The sequence below is a fragment of the Aplysia californica genome, unplaced genomic scaffold (assembly GCF_000002075.1).
Source record: "Aplysia californica isolate F4 #8 unplaced genomic scaffold, AplCal3.0 scaffold00461, whole genome shotgun sequence".
NCBI classification, from domain to species: domain Eukaryota; kingdom Metazoa; phylum Mollusca; class Gastropoda; order Aplysiida; family Aplysiidae; genus Aplysia; species Aplysia californica.
Window position 1 is genome coordinate 71708 of NW_004797731.1, and position 15591 is coordinate 87298.

General features: G+C 40.2%; 1 protein-coding gene across 2 annotated transcripts in view; it reads right to left on the minus strand.

Annotated features, from left to right (window-relative positions):
• Positions 1-6380: 6380 nt before the first annotated feature.
• LOC101855280 (E3 ubiquitin-protein ligase RNF13) overlaps positions 6381-15591 on the minus strand; it is a 28224-nt gene continuing 19013 nt past the window's right edge. For both annotated transcript variants that reach the window (XM_005105261.3, XM_005105262.3), the window contains exons 7-11: positions 13971-14082; positions 13188-13281; positions 12328-12408; positions 9227-9445; positions 6381-7086 (exon numbers count right to left, since the gene is read on the minus strand). In XM_005105261.3, the coding sequence (XP_005105318.1) occupies positions 6440-7086; positions 9227-9445; positions 12328-12408; positions 13188-13281; positions 13971-14082 (1153 nt within the window). In that variant the 3' untranslated portion in view covers positions 6381-6439. The remainder of the gene's footprint in view (positions 7087-9226; positions 9446-12327; positions 12409-13187; positions 13282-13970; positions 14083-15591) is intronic.

Below are 15591 nucleotides of genomic sequence, written 5' to 3' on the forward strand. Positions count from 1 at the left end.
ACCAATGTTGCGTTATCAGTTTATCTTCGCCAAATTTCAGGGTGGTAACGAAAGCGATAGTAGATCTTGATTTTCCCGATCGAGCCTCGGTGTCACATACATGATACACTTACACTTCCACCTGCCGCAATAGCCGGCTTTTCGCGTGAAACGTACTCTCGGACGGGGAAGGGTGAACGAATATTATATCACAATCGCGACCGGCAAAAGGAGTCATGTACCGCGGCTAGGGTTCACTGAAAAGTCTTGCTGGCTTCATCACTCAGTATGCAGACCAATTTACGACCGTTTACCAAATTTGTACTACCTTCAAGGCAAATTTACTACCATTTACGACCTGGGCGCTGAATTTACGACTTTTTTTTACGACTTTACGACTTTGCTGGACACCCTGCCGTTAGCATTCTGATAATTCAAAAACACTTGAAAGATGGGCTGTTTGGGGGGCATAACTTCATTACCGTATTCACATTTTTTTTTCAGTGATTTTCTTCTTTCATCTGAAATTTTAAAAAGAGGTGTTACTCAACAGTAACAAACAAAGAAAAGAGGAAGAGATAAGGACGATAGATGTTTGATAGGAAGGAAGAAGAACACCACACCAGAGCACCTGCCAATCACCCACACACTAGAGAGTTAACATACGAAGTACAGAAGAAGAGATAAAGGATGATAAATGTTTGGTTGGAAAGAAGTAACAAACCACATGACAGCACCCGCCAACCACCCATTTGCCTTTGCCATAGAGATTGTTTGTTTTAGTAGAGGTGCATAAAGTCATATGAGCGCCAGAAGAATAGAGGTGTTACAAGAGAGTAACAAACATAATAAAGAAGCAGGGGAGATAAGGACGATAGACGTTTGATAGGAAAGAAGAAGCAGCCATAGAGAGAACAATCGTGAGAGACACAGGAGGTGAGTATTGGTTTATTGGAGAGATACAATGTACAAACAACAAGTAATCACCGAGCCTCTCTCATCATGCCAACGACATTCATTGTATACATTCACTGTATAATCAAATGCACGCACAATGCACACACACACACATTCAAGTGCCTTGACTCATACATTGGCACATTCATGTATATCTAACAGTGAACCCTGACAGTGCACCCTAGACAATGACACATAATATATATGCAGTTACCCACCAGTGCACCAGGGTAGGCCTTTGTCCAAACATGAGTCTGTTAGCCGTCAAGGAACACATACACTTGACATTAAATCATGGAAAAGAAAAAGAAAATATCCTGAGACATCATAATGTGTACACTGATCTATGAAACGAGGTTCAAACATATATACGTCAATGTCTCAAGCAGTCTGCATAACAAGAAATTTTCATTTTTAATTGTTTAATTGAGATTATAAACAAATGAAAAATGAATAACAAAAATGACTTCAAAAACTCTTTCTTCCCCACACAATTGTCACATATTTCTCGCCACCATCAATGAAAGAAGGAAGGTTGAACAGGTGTATCAGTCAAACTCAAGACTACGGTTGAAAGGACAAACCACAGCTTTCTCAGTTGGCCAAAGTACATGTCTTTCCATAGAAGGGAAATCTGAAACGGACTTAACTTTGAGCTATAACTAGGTACCAGAAACTACAAATTTTATTTTGCCTTCTTTAAAAAAAAAAAGCATTAACACAACTTGATAGAGGTCACTTTAATTGGGCACTTTGAAAGCGAGATTAACAAAATCGCATATATTGCATAAAAAAATGACCCCATGCTCAAAGAATCTATTTATTTATTTTTCGAGTATATTACATAATTAAACAAAAAATTCAATTTTCAAAGTGCCGTAGAATAAATAAACATACAAATGTGGTCAAATACACATTATTTACTCTCAACAATATGTTATGGTCAATTTTTTTTTCCTAAAGTTTCAGCATGTCATAAATTTGCAATTTTAGCAGCCAAAGCCCTGAAAGTGGTGTTTGCAGTACTTATTAAAACTTAAACGAAACTACATTGCCATTGCCATATACAAGTCTTATGTAGATTGCATGAGACATCAATGATATGCACAAGTACACAGTCTGGCACAAATATCATGAACACGGAAAACTCGAAATCACGGCCAGCTCGTACAATTGGCCATTCCCCGACTGATGTCTCTAATTGTTTACGGCACAGTTTACCCAAATTATGGATGAATCAAACACACTGTGTTCATGATGCGTTTGAGTTATCCGTGCCCGACACCCAACAATATTATGTGTGTGTGCCTGGTGACAGGTACTGTGCGACATATTTCAAGGAAGTGCATTTTACTGCATTTTCTGGTACAAAATTCGTTCTGAAAAACTTGCTGTTAAAACTTTTAAGACAGCTTTAGCACTTTATGAGAGCTGGTTCATTTGGTTGGGTATGGTGTGGAAACAAAATTTTGAGAAAAATGGCATTAAAGTTTTTCTTAGACCTGGATTGAATTCTACTCCAAATAAACAGCCATCAATCTGCCAGCCGAACTGTTTGCCTCCAAAACCCTTGACCATGCTGTTACTTTTCAAATGACAACTTAAAAAAGTAGTTAAAGACAATTGAACAGTTTCAAAGAGCTACTAAAATGCTCTTAATGCAAATTCACGGTCAAATAGAACTAGAAACTCAAGCAAAATGACTTTGCTTTGCTCACAAAGTGTGGGAGGAGGTGTATGCACAGAGCTTCCATTTAATGAGTCAGTGTATTTCGTACGCACTGCACGGCACACGAAAGCGCACTAGCTGACCTAATTTTTGATATGCCAGTGGAATAGGGCACAAATGCACAAAGCCTGTTATCCTTTACTGTCTTGCTACAATCTTGCGCACTTATCAGATCGAAAAAGTTCACAAGTTCACAACATTGGTGTGCAATGCGATGGGGTTTGTTTTTATTAATGAGTTGTAGAAACCTTCTGCTGATGTTAGCTTTCACAGCAAACATTCCAACACATCTTTGTTATTATGCAAGATGGCTTGGGACAAAAGCATCTTCAGATTACATTTTTCTGCGCAAATCATGGACAAAGCCTTGTAAATATTGATAGATAAATGGTAAAACTATCATTTTTTAAAGGAACTCAATTTTCTTAAAAAGTGTATTTTTGACCTTTATTGCCTTGTATCTCAGTTCGAACAAAATGTGTCTTACGGTGCCTTATATATCAGGCAGGCACGCACACATATAGATATTATATATAATTTTATTACTAACTGTACACATGTTTTTCTTTTCCAATACATTATATATTACATATGTCTTCCAATTATGCAAAGAAACAGGTAAAAAGCAAAAGAAAGTAAGTCTTGAAAAGCTTATAAACATATGTACATAGAGCTTGACTAAAAACACTGATCAGTCACTAGTTGCAGCCACTGTTCTATAAATAGCACTCAGTCACTTCTAAACACCCAGTTTTAGCAAGAAATCAAAACCCTTCAATCCAACAGGTCGCATCACATATAATGAAAGTTCAAATGGCATCATTCTGTAGAAACTAAAAGCATTCCTCTCAATTCCAATACCGCTACATATTCTGCATCAGTCTTTTAAGAAATATGTTTTATGCACATGTTCTTAGTTTAGTTTTAGTGAAGGTTTTACGGCACTCGCAACTGCAGAAGGTCATATGAGCACTAGAAGATTAGAGGTGTTACAAGAGAGTAACAAACATAAAAAAGAAAGGAAGATAAGGACGATAGATGTTTGATAGAAAAGAAGGAGCAAACCACACCACAGCACCCGCCAACCACCCACACATGTTTTTACTCTCCCATCAATGCAATTAAGATCATTTAGAAGGCTGGCTTCCAACCCTGCCTGTCAGGGGCAACTCAGGCAGACAAGGATACAACATCCCAACAGAAAGACAGCGATACTCCATTAAAATTCATCCCTTCTCGGAAATCAAACTTGGGTCCCCAGCATTCAATAGCGAAGCACATTACTGCTACATCGCAGATGGTAATTCTGGGTCAGTAAAAGCAGGACTGATCACAGACAGCGACAAAGTCCTCGCAAAGAAAATATCGCTTTTTATTGTAGCCAGAAAGTTGAATTTTGGCTAAGTTAAACCAGAATTTGGACGGTCAAAATTTACACAATGGCCTTGGACAATATATTGAGTGAGCAGTGGCTGCAACCAATGCCCTTATTCTAGTTCAAAACCTACTTGAAAAAATGCCCTCAACATCTCGTGACACCTCAGTGCACCTCAGATTACATTACAACATATTGTGCAGAGGGTGGAGTAAATAATGGGTAAGATTTTTCTCCCGTCTGATTTATAGCGAGGCGAACAAAGATTTCATGTGATCTGACACTACTACTAGTGCCTTTATCAGATCAAGACAGCCTACAGTGGATGGCAACAACCACCTTGCAACAACAATCAAGAATACAGTACATGTTCTCAGTTGTTTAAAAGCACATACACAAAACTAGTAGGCAAAACAAGCACATGAAATCAGTTTTTTAAAGTATGCAAAGGAAACCAGACGCTCAAAGCACATGGACGAAATCAGTGGTTAAAAATTTGTTGGAAAAATAAGTGGCTACAAGTACTCTGATGAAACCAGTCTTTAAAAGAATACGGACTCAATAGAAGGTTAAAAATCAGTTGTTCAATGTCAACATACAGAATAATTCAGTTCCTTTACAAAGACAGGAAACAATCAGAGTGACTATATCATGAAAAAGACTGTTAACAGTTATCAATTTCTGTACATGCACATGCACACATCATATACACACAGCAGCATCTTACACACACCAGGCACAGCACGTCTTATGAAAGCACAAAGGTAAGAATCAATAAAGACATGAAAATGTTGTGCATGTGGAATGATACAGTCAAATCCAACTGCATCATTCAAAGACATAATGTTGAACAATAGAGTCAAAGCTAACCACACCATCTGTACACATAATGCTGAATGATACAATCAAACCGAACTATACTATCCATATACATAGGTGTAGAGTGATACAGTCAACCTTAATTCTACCATCCGTACACTTATGTAGAGTGATACAGTTAGAGCTGACAACATCACCCACAGATATGATGAGGAATGATACAGTCAAACTTAACTGCACTGCTCACAGACTGGTGGAATGCTACATTCAAACTTCTTTACACCACCCAGTGGAAAGGGGCCAGATGCAGTCATACACTTAAATACCATAGACAATGAGCCATAGAGAACTATCAGACACCAATCCTGAGTACTCATATCGGTTCAAATAAACATATATCAAAATCGAAAAAGATGAACATGCTATGACTGGGAACACTGAAACTTTCACAGATGGCACTCCATGGCACAGAGGTTTGCTTAAAATGCCAAGACAACTTGACAAAAAAAGAGCCACATGACAATGGACACAAAAAAGGAAATTTTGACAACCATACCTGTCATAAAAAAAATAAATCATCTCATCTCATCAAATTACAAAGAGAAAAAAGAAACTTCATCAATGCAGGAAATGGATGGTCATCTTAAATATGACAGTAAACATGAGAAGGTCAGATACCACATCCAGAGCATGCATGGCTATGTGATCCCAATCTGAACGATCAATACACTTTAAAGCTCTAGGAACAGTCTTGCTAGTTGGACAGAATCAAATTGTTAACACTAGATGTGGGAAGGGGGGGAGGGGTGTTATACAGACATGATCAGAAGATAAAAATCAGCATCAAGTCGAATGCCATCTACCTCTACTCTCACTCTGCTGTCCTTCATAACCTGCATAAAGCACAGCCAAGCCTCCTGGACAACAATCTGTATCTATGCTCTTACAAAAGATGAGCCCATCTTAACACTCACAATGTGGCAAGGGGACCCCAAAGCATCAACATCAAAATTAATTACAACAGGAGACTAAAGTCTTTCAAAAATTTTATGCTTTCATGAAAAAGAAAATTTTCAAACATTGGAGATGATTAAAAATACAATTATTCGAAACACTGATAGTGTTACACAATAAGAGAGGCTTCATCACACTGATGCCCAACAAAACTGGAGTCTTGCAAAGAACGAAGACACGACAAGGAAAGTGACTCAAATTAGTGACACTATTCCTGGATAGAAATTAGAAGAACCAGTACTATAATCATTGAGGCATTTACAAATCAGGACAAGTTGTAAGAATTAAAAATTCATGCAGATACTGTACATCTGACTAAAGACCATAAAGAAAAATGTAAAAGTCACAAGCTTGAATTACGGCTTTAAGCATATGCACCGATTCCAGTTTACTCTCAACGCTGTCACACCAAACAATGGTCAAAGTAAAGTGTTTTAAACTTTTATCCATCTAAAAAAAGTAAATAATCATATTTCTATTGTGGTCATCATCTTTTTTCAACTTTAATTCCTCTATCATATTGTCTGCCCCTCCCCCTCCTCCCCTTTCTAGAGCTTTCTCTAGGACTACACCACCTCATTCAGTTCCCTCTTGCCTGATCCCGCTACAGTCACCTCCTGACTCTCAGAATAGCTTGGATTGATGTACCCCTCCCTCTCCCTCTCTAGTTCCCTCTGTCTCTCCTCCTCCCTCTCTCTCTCAATCTCCCTCTGTCTCTCCAACTCTGCTTTCTGCAGATCGTCAGAGCCCTGATCGACCTCTCTGAAGCTGGAGTGAGCGCTGACAAACTCGTCTGTATCATCATCCAGCAGAGTCTGGCGGTCCCCGTCCGCCACCTCACTTACCCTTGGGGCATTGTCCGCTCTCCTCTTCCTCTTGGCCTCCTTCTTCTTCCTCTTCCTCTCCCGGCGCTCCTCTCTCGTCTCCTCCCTCTGCAGCTCGCGAGCCACATTTTCCGCCAGGCCTAAGGCAGCAGCGCCCCCTACAGCCCCGCCATCTTCCTCTCCCTGGTCCACCTGCCCACTGGCCAACTCCTGTCTCTGCTCTCTGTCCTGCCTGCGCTCCCGGTCGTGTCGTCGGCGACGTCTTTCAGAACGTGAGGGCCCCCGGGTCTCCTCTTTTACCTCCGCTGTCACAGTTGTGGCAATGTCCGAGATGCCAACACCGCCCGTGGCCTGGGGAGTCTCAGTTTCCTCGTGGACCTCTGCAGATGCTGGAGGGGCAAGAGAGGAAGAAGAACAGAGGCTGAGAGACTCAGGCAACATTATCTAGTACTGTATACACTTTGCTTTCCCTGCTTACTGTAAACAGTGGAAACCGGATTCAACTACGTCGTCTGGCCTGGCCTTCAACTTCGTTGAATCCGAGGTTTCATTTATGGCAATGGGCAAATATGAGGTTTTTGTAATTACAGGCCCAGAGCAAGTAACGTTTGTGATCCACAATCCAGCATGCAATTCATTACGTAGAATAAATCTATGTCATGATTAGCTTATCATTGTAATATTGATTAGTAGCCGGGGGGGGGGAAAAAAATGCGGCGCGTTTGTATCTCTACTGACATTTAACGCCCAGACCATTTGTACCCCCTCCCCCAGACACACCCACACGCAGTCACATGTACGCTGGCTGCCCGTTTGAGCCCAGCACGTGCTGAGACATGGGTGCGTGATAACAACACGCATGTTGGTATGAAAGGTGGCTGCTGATTGGTCACACAGAACAGTTCACCCTGCTTGCTTACTTATGTGTTTGTTGAATCCGAGTTATTTTTTATTGTCTTTTATGAATTTTAAAAAATCGGGGAATCCCACTCCTTTCGTTTCATCCGAGTTTTCAAAAAAGTTCCACTGTACACCTAGCCCTCCCCTCTCTAAGTCAGCATTAGTTTCCACCTCAAAAACACATCCTCTCAGTCTCATATCTTATAATTAATCCAGGGTGACTGCTAACCGGCTTCTCAATTTTCCAGGAGTATGTTATATAACAATGAAAGCGCGTGTTCCATGTATTGTATATATACATATACACACTTACGTACATACAATATATCCAGTCAACATGTCAGTGTTGCATTGGGGTCATGTGTGACGTAGGTATTTCAGTCTGTTATATGTTCCTCTTATCATATTGTGTATATGAATTATATAAAAATAGAATCTTGCTTTGAGCCTGCAGAATGGCCTAGAATAAAAATATCCACTGTCAAGAAACAGTCTAGGTGTCAGGATTCATATTATGAACATGAAAGACAAAAATTATTGCTCAAAGTAGAGTAATAACTTGAATGACTAAGTAGACCTATTCAGTGTGAGAACTGAGAGAGGGCAAGATGCAGTGACACTGAAAATCTGCCAATCTTGAACAGAAAGCTACAATATAGTTACAAGTGAAATGCGAACACTTTAGTTCAAAAACAAGACTTAAACGGTATGATCGATCTCAATTCCACACACTGCCTGTACCGACACGCGCTTTGCAAAGAGTTCTAATCAAAATTCAGAAATTTGCTTCAAAGTTTTTGTCATCAGCTGTTGCCTTCAAGCCCCCCCCCCCATGTATCTTTGTAAAAGATCAATAGTGCCCTCCCCCATTCCGGAGTCCTATACTTGGCAACGCTCAGGATTCGAATGAACTTTGGTGACCCCAACAACAACTGCAGGTACTAACATGATGCCATATTTCATGATGTGAACGCACGCAGGTTCACTGATGGCGAGCACGACAATCTAAAAAGCAGATGATGCTTGTATTTTCTGTTCTTCTTTTTTACAAGTGACAGCACAGTGACGAATACTGATTTATTTGCGTGGCGACACAGCATTTATACTGCACAACCTGAATGTCACAAACGTGGAGTTATCCAGACTATCACCGGCAAATTTCTGGGTGGTGTAACGGAAGTGAAAGTAGATCTTGATTTCCTTATCGAACTTCGTGTCACACATACATTTTGGCCTGCCGCCATAGCCGCCTTTTCGCGTAAAACGCGGGAAAAGCTGAACAAATATCACAATCGCAACCGGCGAAAATGAACTTACTGACCTTAACGGATTCGCTTTTCAAATATTCCAGAACTTTGTGCATTTTCCCGGGTCTTTCCTGGAACAGTATACAGATTTCCTCATAGACCCGGGGGAATTCCCAGGTCTCGGCATATTCTTTTTTAATTCTCGGGCAATTCTCAGGAGTCGCCCTGTTAATCTCTCCCCAACACACCCTCTCAATCTCCTTCCCCTTAATCAACCTCCCCCCTCTACAACCTATCCTCCTGTTTTCCTACCACATTATCAATCCCCCCCCCCCCTTCTCCCCGTGACACTCAAATATCTGCCCACCCTCCAATAACCTACCTCCAGGGGCACTAGTAGCCCCTCCATAGGCAGACCGAGCAGGATTCGAACTGGGCCCACCACGGAGAAGAGGAGTGCTCTCCGCTCGAGAACCTCCATCAGAGTCAGAGTCAGAGTCTTCGGAGTCAGCGTCACGACCAGGGATGACTCGGCGTTTACACACCGGGCACGTCTTCTTGTTCTTGGTCAGCCACGGGTCAATGCACTTGGTGTGGTACACTGGGATAACACAAAAGCGTAATGTAGAAAATGCATAGTTGGTTAACCTTTGTGTTTTCTCTCAACCGGGCATTGCACATGTATGCCTGCATGTGTATTTAAAGTCCTGTACAGTCAAGAAAAATTTCCCTCTGAGACAGTCAAGTATTATCTTATCTTAGTGGCGACTAGCAATGGCGTGCTTCTAAAATTGTTTGTATTGGTCTGATATTGTGTATTTGGTGACTTTGACAGAAATATTCTTTGTATGTACATTGTATTTACATACGTATGTTTATATCTAGGCACAGTCCAGCACAGATAACACGAACACTCAAAACTTGACATCACTGGTAGCTAGTGCAACATGTCATTCCCAGACTGAATGACTGAACTGTCATATTTTCTTTATATTGGCAAGGCAATAGAGGACTACAAACTAACTCGATGAAATAGGTTAATACAACTGACTTCTCTAACAGGACAATAATGTACAACAGACCTGGACTAGGAGGACACCACACAACAACTGGCAGTGTCTTGTAGGACTATATAACACAATTGAATATCTCTTAGAGAACAATTCAGCACAGTTGAATCTTAACAAATAGGGCAGTTTAACTCTTTAAGTGTGTTGCAGACACATTTGTTTGATCAAAAGCAATGTTGCAGCACATTTCGAACCACCACACAAAATTCACAAACACAGATTTGCACATTTCATCAAAATAATAATTTTTTTCTAAATAGTAGAGGGTTTTACGGCGCTCGCAACTGCATAAGGTCATATGAGCGCTAAGGGGTGGGTGTCAACAGAGAAGTCTTTACAGGGAATCAAGACTTACTGTGCTCACCTCTCTAGCTTCAACAGCACAAGGTCTGCTTCGACTATCAAGGCACCCCAAAATAGCATGGCAGGTCACAAGGGAGTGACAAACATACAAAAGAAGTAGAGGAAAATGATAATAGTAAGGATGAGGAAAGAAAAAGCAGCAGTTCCCTGTTGTAGATCAGGCACAGTTATGAATGTGACATGAGTCAGCCCATTTACAATTCTACTATGCTTGAACGAGAAATATCCCCCTTTGGGAATGGCCTAAAGACACTTCAGTCAGTCGCACTGCCCCGGGGGGTTCAAAATAAATGTTGTTGCATTGTCTTGTTTGACTTAAGTATTTCAGTCTTTTAAAATATTTTCCTCTCATTATTATATAAAAAATTTAATCCTGCTTTGAGCGTTCAGAAGGGCCTAGAACAAGAATTTCGATAATCAAGAACCAGTCTGGGTATCATAATTCATATTATGAACTGACATACTAAAATTATTGCTCAAACTCAGTTTTAGTAGAGGTTTTACGGCGCTCGCAACTGCGCCAGAAGATTAGAGGTGTCACAAGAGAGTAACAAACATAAAAAAGAAGAAGGGGAGATAAAGACGATAGATGTTTGATAGGAAAGAAGAAGCAACCACACCAGAGCACCCGCCAACCACCCACGCTCAAACTCAGAGAAGAGCAATAACTTGAATGGCTCAAGTAGACCCACGCAGTGTGAGAGTTGTAACAACTGTGGGAGGGCAAGATGCAGTGACACTGAAAATCTGCCAGTCTTGAACAGAAAGCTACAACATACACTGTTGGTATGTATAATTTACTAGATTCTAGATCTATTACCCATCCAATGAAACGCGAACACTTTATTTTAATAACACAGACTTGCAAAGTATGAAGGATCCCCGATTCCCCACACGGCCTGCACCAACTCGCGCTTTGCAGAGAGCTATAATCAAAATTCTGAAATTTGCTTCCAGGTTTTTGTTCTCTGGTGTTGCCATCACCCCCCTTCCCCCCAAGTGTATCTTTTTTAAAAAATCAATAATCCCCTCCTCTATTCCGTAGTCCTATACTTCGCAAGGCCGTTACCCCCACCAAAGACGGTCTTCGCTCACACGATGCCGCATTTATTTAAGATGCGAATGCGCGTAGGGTCACTGACCGGTCACAATGGCAAACCAGACAATCTAAAAATCGGACGACACTTGTATTTTCTTTTCTTTTTTTCCCACAAGTGACAGCACAGAGACGAGTCCGAGTGTTGAATAAATTTTATTTGCGCGGCAACACAGCTTTTACTTTGCACAACCTGCATTGTCACAAATATTCCGTTATCAGACTACCGCTGGCAAACTTCTCGGTGGTAACGAAAGCGAAAGTAGATCTTGAACTTGATTTTCCCTATCGAGCCTCGGTGTCACATACACTTCCGCCATAGCCGCCTCTTCGCGTGAAAGTTGAAACATACTCTCGACGGTGAAAAGCTGAACGAATATAATATCACAATCGCGACCGGCAAAAATGAACTTACTGACCTTATCGGACTTGGTTTTCAAATATTTCAGTTCCGCGATACTGAAACTATTTCGACAAAAGATGGGACTTGAGATAATTAGGTTTACTCGACCAAGCTGAATCTCGTATTTTTCGCATTCCAGGATGCGTATTTTTTCATGAAAAGTCTTATTCGCGTATTTTCGGCCAAAAATCGTACTAAAATACGTAAAATCGTACTGGTTGGCATCTCTGGAATACCCATCCTCAATGAGTTTAAAAAAGCACAACACAGCACAACTTCAGAATAGCACTCACATAGCAAAATCGGTGGGATATAGAATTCTTTTCGTCATGAACCAATTTTGCTATGTATACGTCTTAAATACAGAGAATATACATATGTAAGAAAAAAATTCAGAACCTGAAAATCTGGTTGCTGTTTGCGTGCTAGACTATATTACACTTAACATGGCCTTGAAGGACTATACAACTGACTGTCTCTTAGAGAAAAATGTAGCACTATTGATTCTTAGGGCAGTTTCAAGGACAACACAACACAGTTGTTACACTTACCATGGTCGCACGGCAAAACTCGAATTTTCTCCCCATCCTCATACTCATCAAGGCAGATAGCACAGGTGTCGTAGTAGTCTCCTGAGGTACAGAAAAACACAAGTCTATAAATGTTTACAGAACTAACAATGGGAGATTTGAATCTCTGAAAGGTGTTGGGGGGGGAATTTTTTCTATGGACTACTGTTTTTAAGTCTTTACTTCTGGAAACCAGTCAATCTGGGATGAGGACAATTTTCATAAATGATCATAAAAAGAGAGAAGCAATAATCCATTGACATTATTGTGGGCCTGAGCTTATCAACTACCTAGGCCTTTTTTTTTTTATGTGAGGCAGCGTGGTGGAATCAAATCAGGCTCTCGTCAAACTAATCGAAGTGAAGAAATTTGTATTTTTCCGCTGGTTTGTGAATTTTTGTCAAATTTTTGTTTTTTCACTCAACACCTTTAATGCCCATTAAAGAACTCATTTCTGTGTACATTTTCTGAAAAACGTTGATTCAACGCACAAAAAATGTCAACTTTTAGTTACCACGGACTCTTAGGCAAAGGAAATAACTAATCTTTGGCGGCCATTTTCTCACAAATTTTACCTCGGAAAACAGGTGACCCTCACCTCCTTCTCTTGCAAATATCTCGACTTGTATTCAAGATAAATGGATACTTTTTTCATCCTAATAAAGACAAATGAACAAGCTTTAAGATGATACCAATAACTCAACATCCCCCAAAATTGACGAGAGCCTGATCCCACCACGCTGCCTCACAAATACTAAAATTCACCCCAGTTTAATTATGCAGTACCCTACCCATAGCAAAGTGGCATAAGAAATAATATATAAAACAACTTCAATCTTTACCTTTCTTGTACTTGCGAACAGGAATCTTTTTCAGATGTTTCGACGACAACCGGTTGAGCCTACGTTTAGTGTGTTCACGTACAAACTTGACGATCTACACATAGAAGAAAGAAAAATCTGCCGATTTAAAGACAAAGGGGCCATAAATTTAACAACCAAGCAGAACAAAGAACTTTGTGGTCTGAACCATTCCTTGCTGAACTGTTTCCACTGCCCAGTCGCAGAGAATTTTCTGCTTCCAGCATACTTTAACATGTGACTCTAAATCTCTCCCTCCAATTCGGCAAATTCAAGAGAAATCCAAATAAAGGTACATATGAAGTAAATGACTAATTTTCATGTCAATAAGTGCAGGGAACAAGGCAAAAGCAATGGAATCACAAACTCCCATCTACATACAGAAAAACAAATTTGCAAATGAGCATATTGCAGTCCTATGAATTGTTTATCAATGACAAAAACAACATCCCGTTTCATTCAAAGAGGAAAAAGTTAAAGAGACAGTATACAGAATGTTGCTTTTTCTGAAGAAACATCAAGAGGTTCAGAGGGTCGAATAAGTATTCTATTAGGCTCCCAGCATAACAAGTGTGGATTTAATACAATTTTAAAAAATTAATACAAGTGGAAGTAAAAAAGGCAAATGTGAAGTCAAGAGAAGGCTTAAACCAGGAATGACAGAGAGAAATAGGGAATAAATATACAGGGATTGGGAGAAGAAGAATAAAATAAGTGTATAAGTTCAAAAGCCCTATCAAGTAATAAGAGCAACCTTTCACTGACCAGGAAAATCATGACCATGAGGAAGCAGACAGCCACCACAATGGCAAACGGCCACAGGTACATCTTGTAGTCGAACTGTGGTGACTCTTGGATCCGAACAATATACTTCTTCCTGTGGACACAAGCACTTCCATTGAATCTACGCACTGAGAGATAAATGCTGACAAGTGTGAAACCATGATGCTCCTTTTTAAATTTGTTTTAGCAAATGTTTTCTTGCACTTGCAATACAATTAGGTCATGTAAATGCTGAAGATTAGAAGTGTTACACGAGAGTAACCAACACAAAAAAAAGGGGAGAGATATGGATGATAGATGTGTGATATAGGAAAAAAGAGGAAACCAATAATCCATTGACAAGAGTACCCGCCAACCACACACCATAATGTTCTATACAGTGAGAAATTAATTCCTTTGAAAATTGAACTCGTACAAAATACCAGTCCATTGCAGTGTCAAGACAAAAAAATATGTTTACATAAAATGCATAAATAGGTAGGATTTCAGGGAAAAAAGGGGGATCATCTTGTTGGTCTGATGTGATCTTTACTTTACTTTTTTCCGATCCAGCGGCCATCTGAGTTCTAGCTCTTCAGTCTGATATGATCTTTAAATGCAATGTTGGTTGAGCTTCCAGGATTATCAGATGGAGAGATAATGATGGAAAGTGTTATTAAAAATACCGGAATCAAGTTACAGAGGCAAGGAGGCAGTCATCGTTATTGCCATAGACTAGTGGTTGAGCGCAGGAAAGCTCGACTGACACTGATTTATTACCTTCATGCAGGAGGTCAGATCAGGGCTTGGTCGCTTACTTAAGTACCGGTTTCAGCGGGATTTTAACAGCTGGTTGGAGTACTCAACACAATACAGCTTATCCATGTGAGGCAACTTAGCCCAGAACTCATTATGCACTAAACACAGTCACATGGACACACATTTACTCAACACAGCACAAACACATATGATTTTGACACAAACAACACGTTTATATTCAAGTCATAATACCAAGCTGTACACTCAATGCACCCTACAAGTAAACTAATATACACAGGGCTGCCTGCCTCAAAGTTCCAGTTTAAGGTATTTTGGCCCAAAATCAGATAGTACAAAGACAAAGAAGGGGAAAAAAAATTATCGTAGCACCAATATGCGTAGTTACTATCGAGCAGGGCATGCTGTTCATGATATTGGGTAATTATCTTTTGAGAACTTGTGTGTACATGCACAATGTGTGTGTGTGTGTGTGTGTGTGTGTGTGTGTGTGTGTGTGTGTGTGTGTGTGTGTGTGTGTGTGTGTGTGTGTGTGTGTGTGTGTGTGTGTGTGTGTGTGTGTGTGTGTGTGTGTGAGCGCCACCCAGCACAACCCATAACACTTTTTTTTGCACCAAGGTTTTGTCTTGTTGGATTTCTTCGCCAATATAGCCTTCCATTGCTGGCAATGTTTATATGCAGGTTCCCCGTGCCGTAGCTACTATAATTCAATTAATTTGTAATTTGTAATCCCACAATTGACAGAAGGCAAACCTGGGAATAATGAATAGACATGTACTTTGACGATAAGAATATAGAGTTACCCAGTGTATACCCTAATTTTCCTCAATATTTAGGTTTGAAGGTC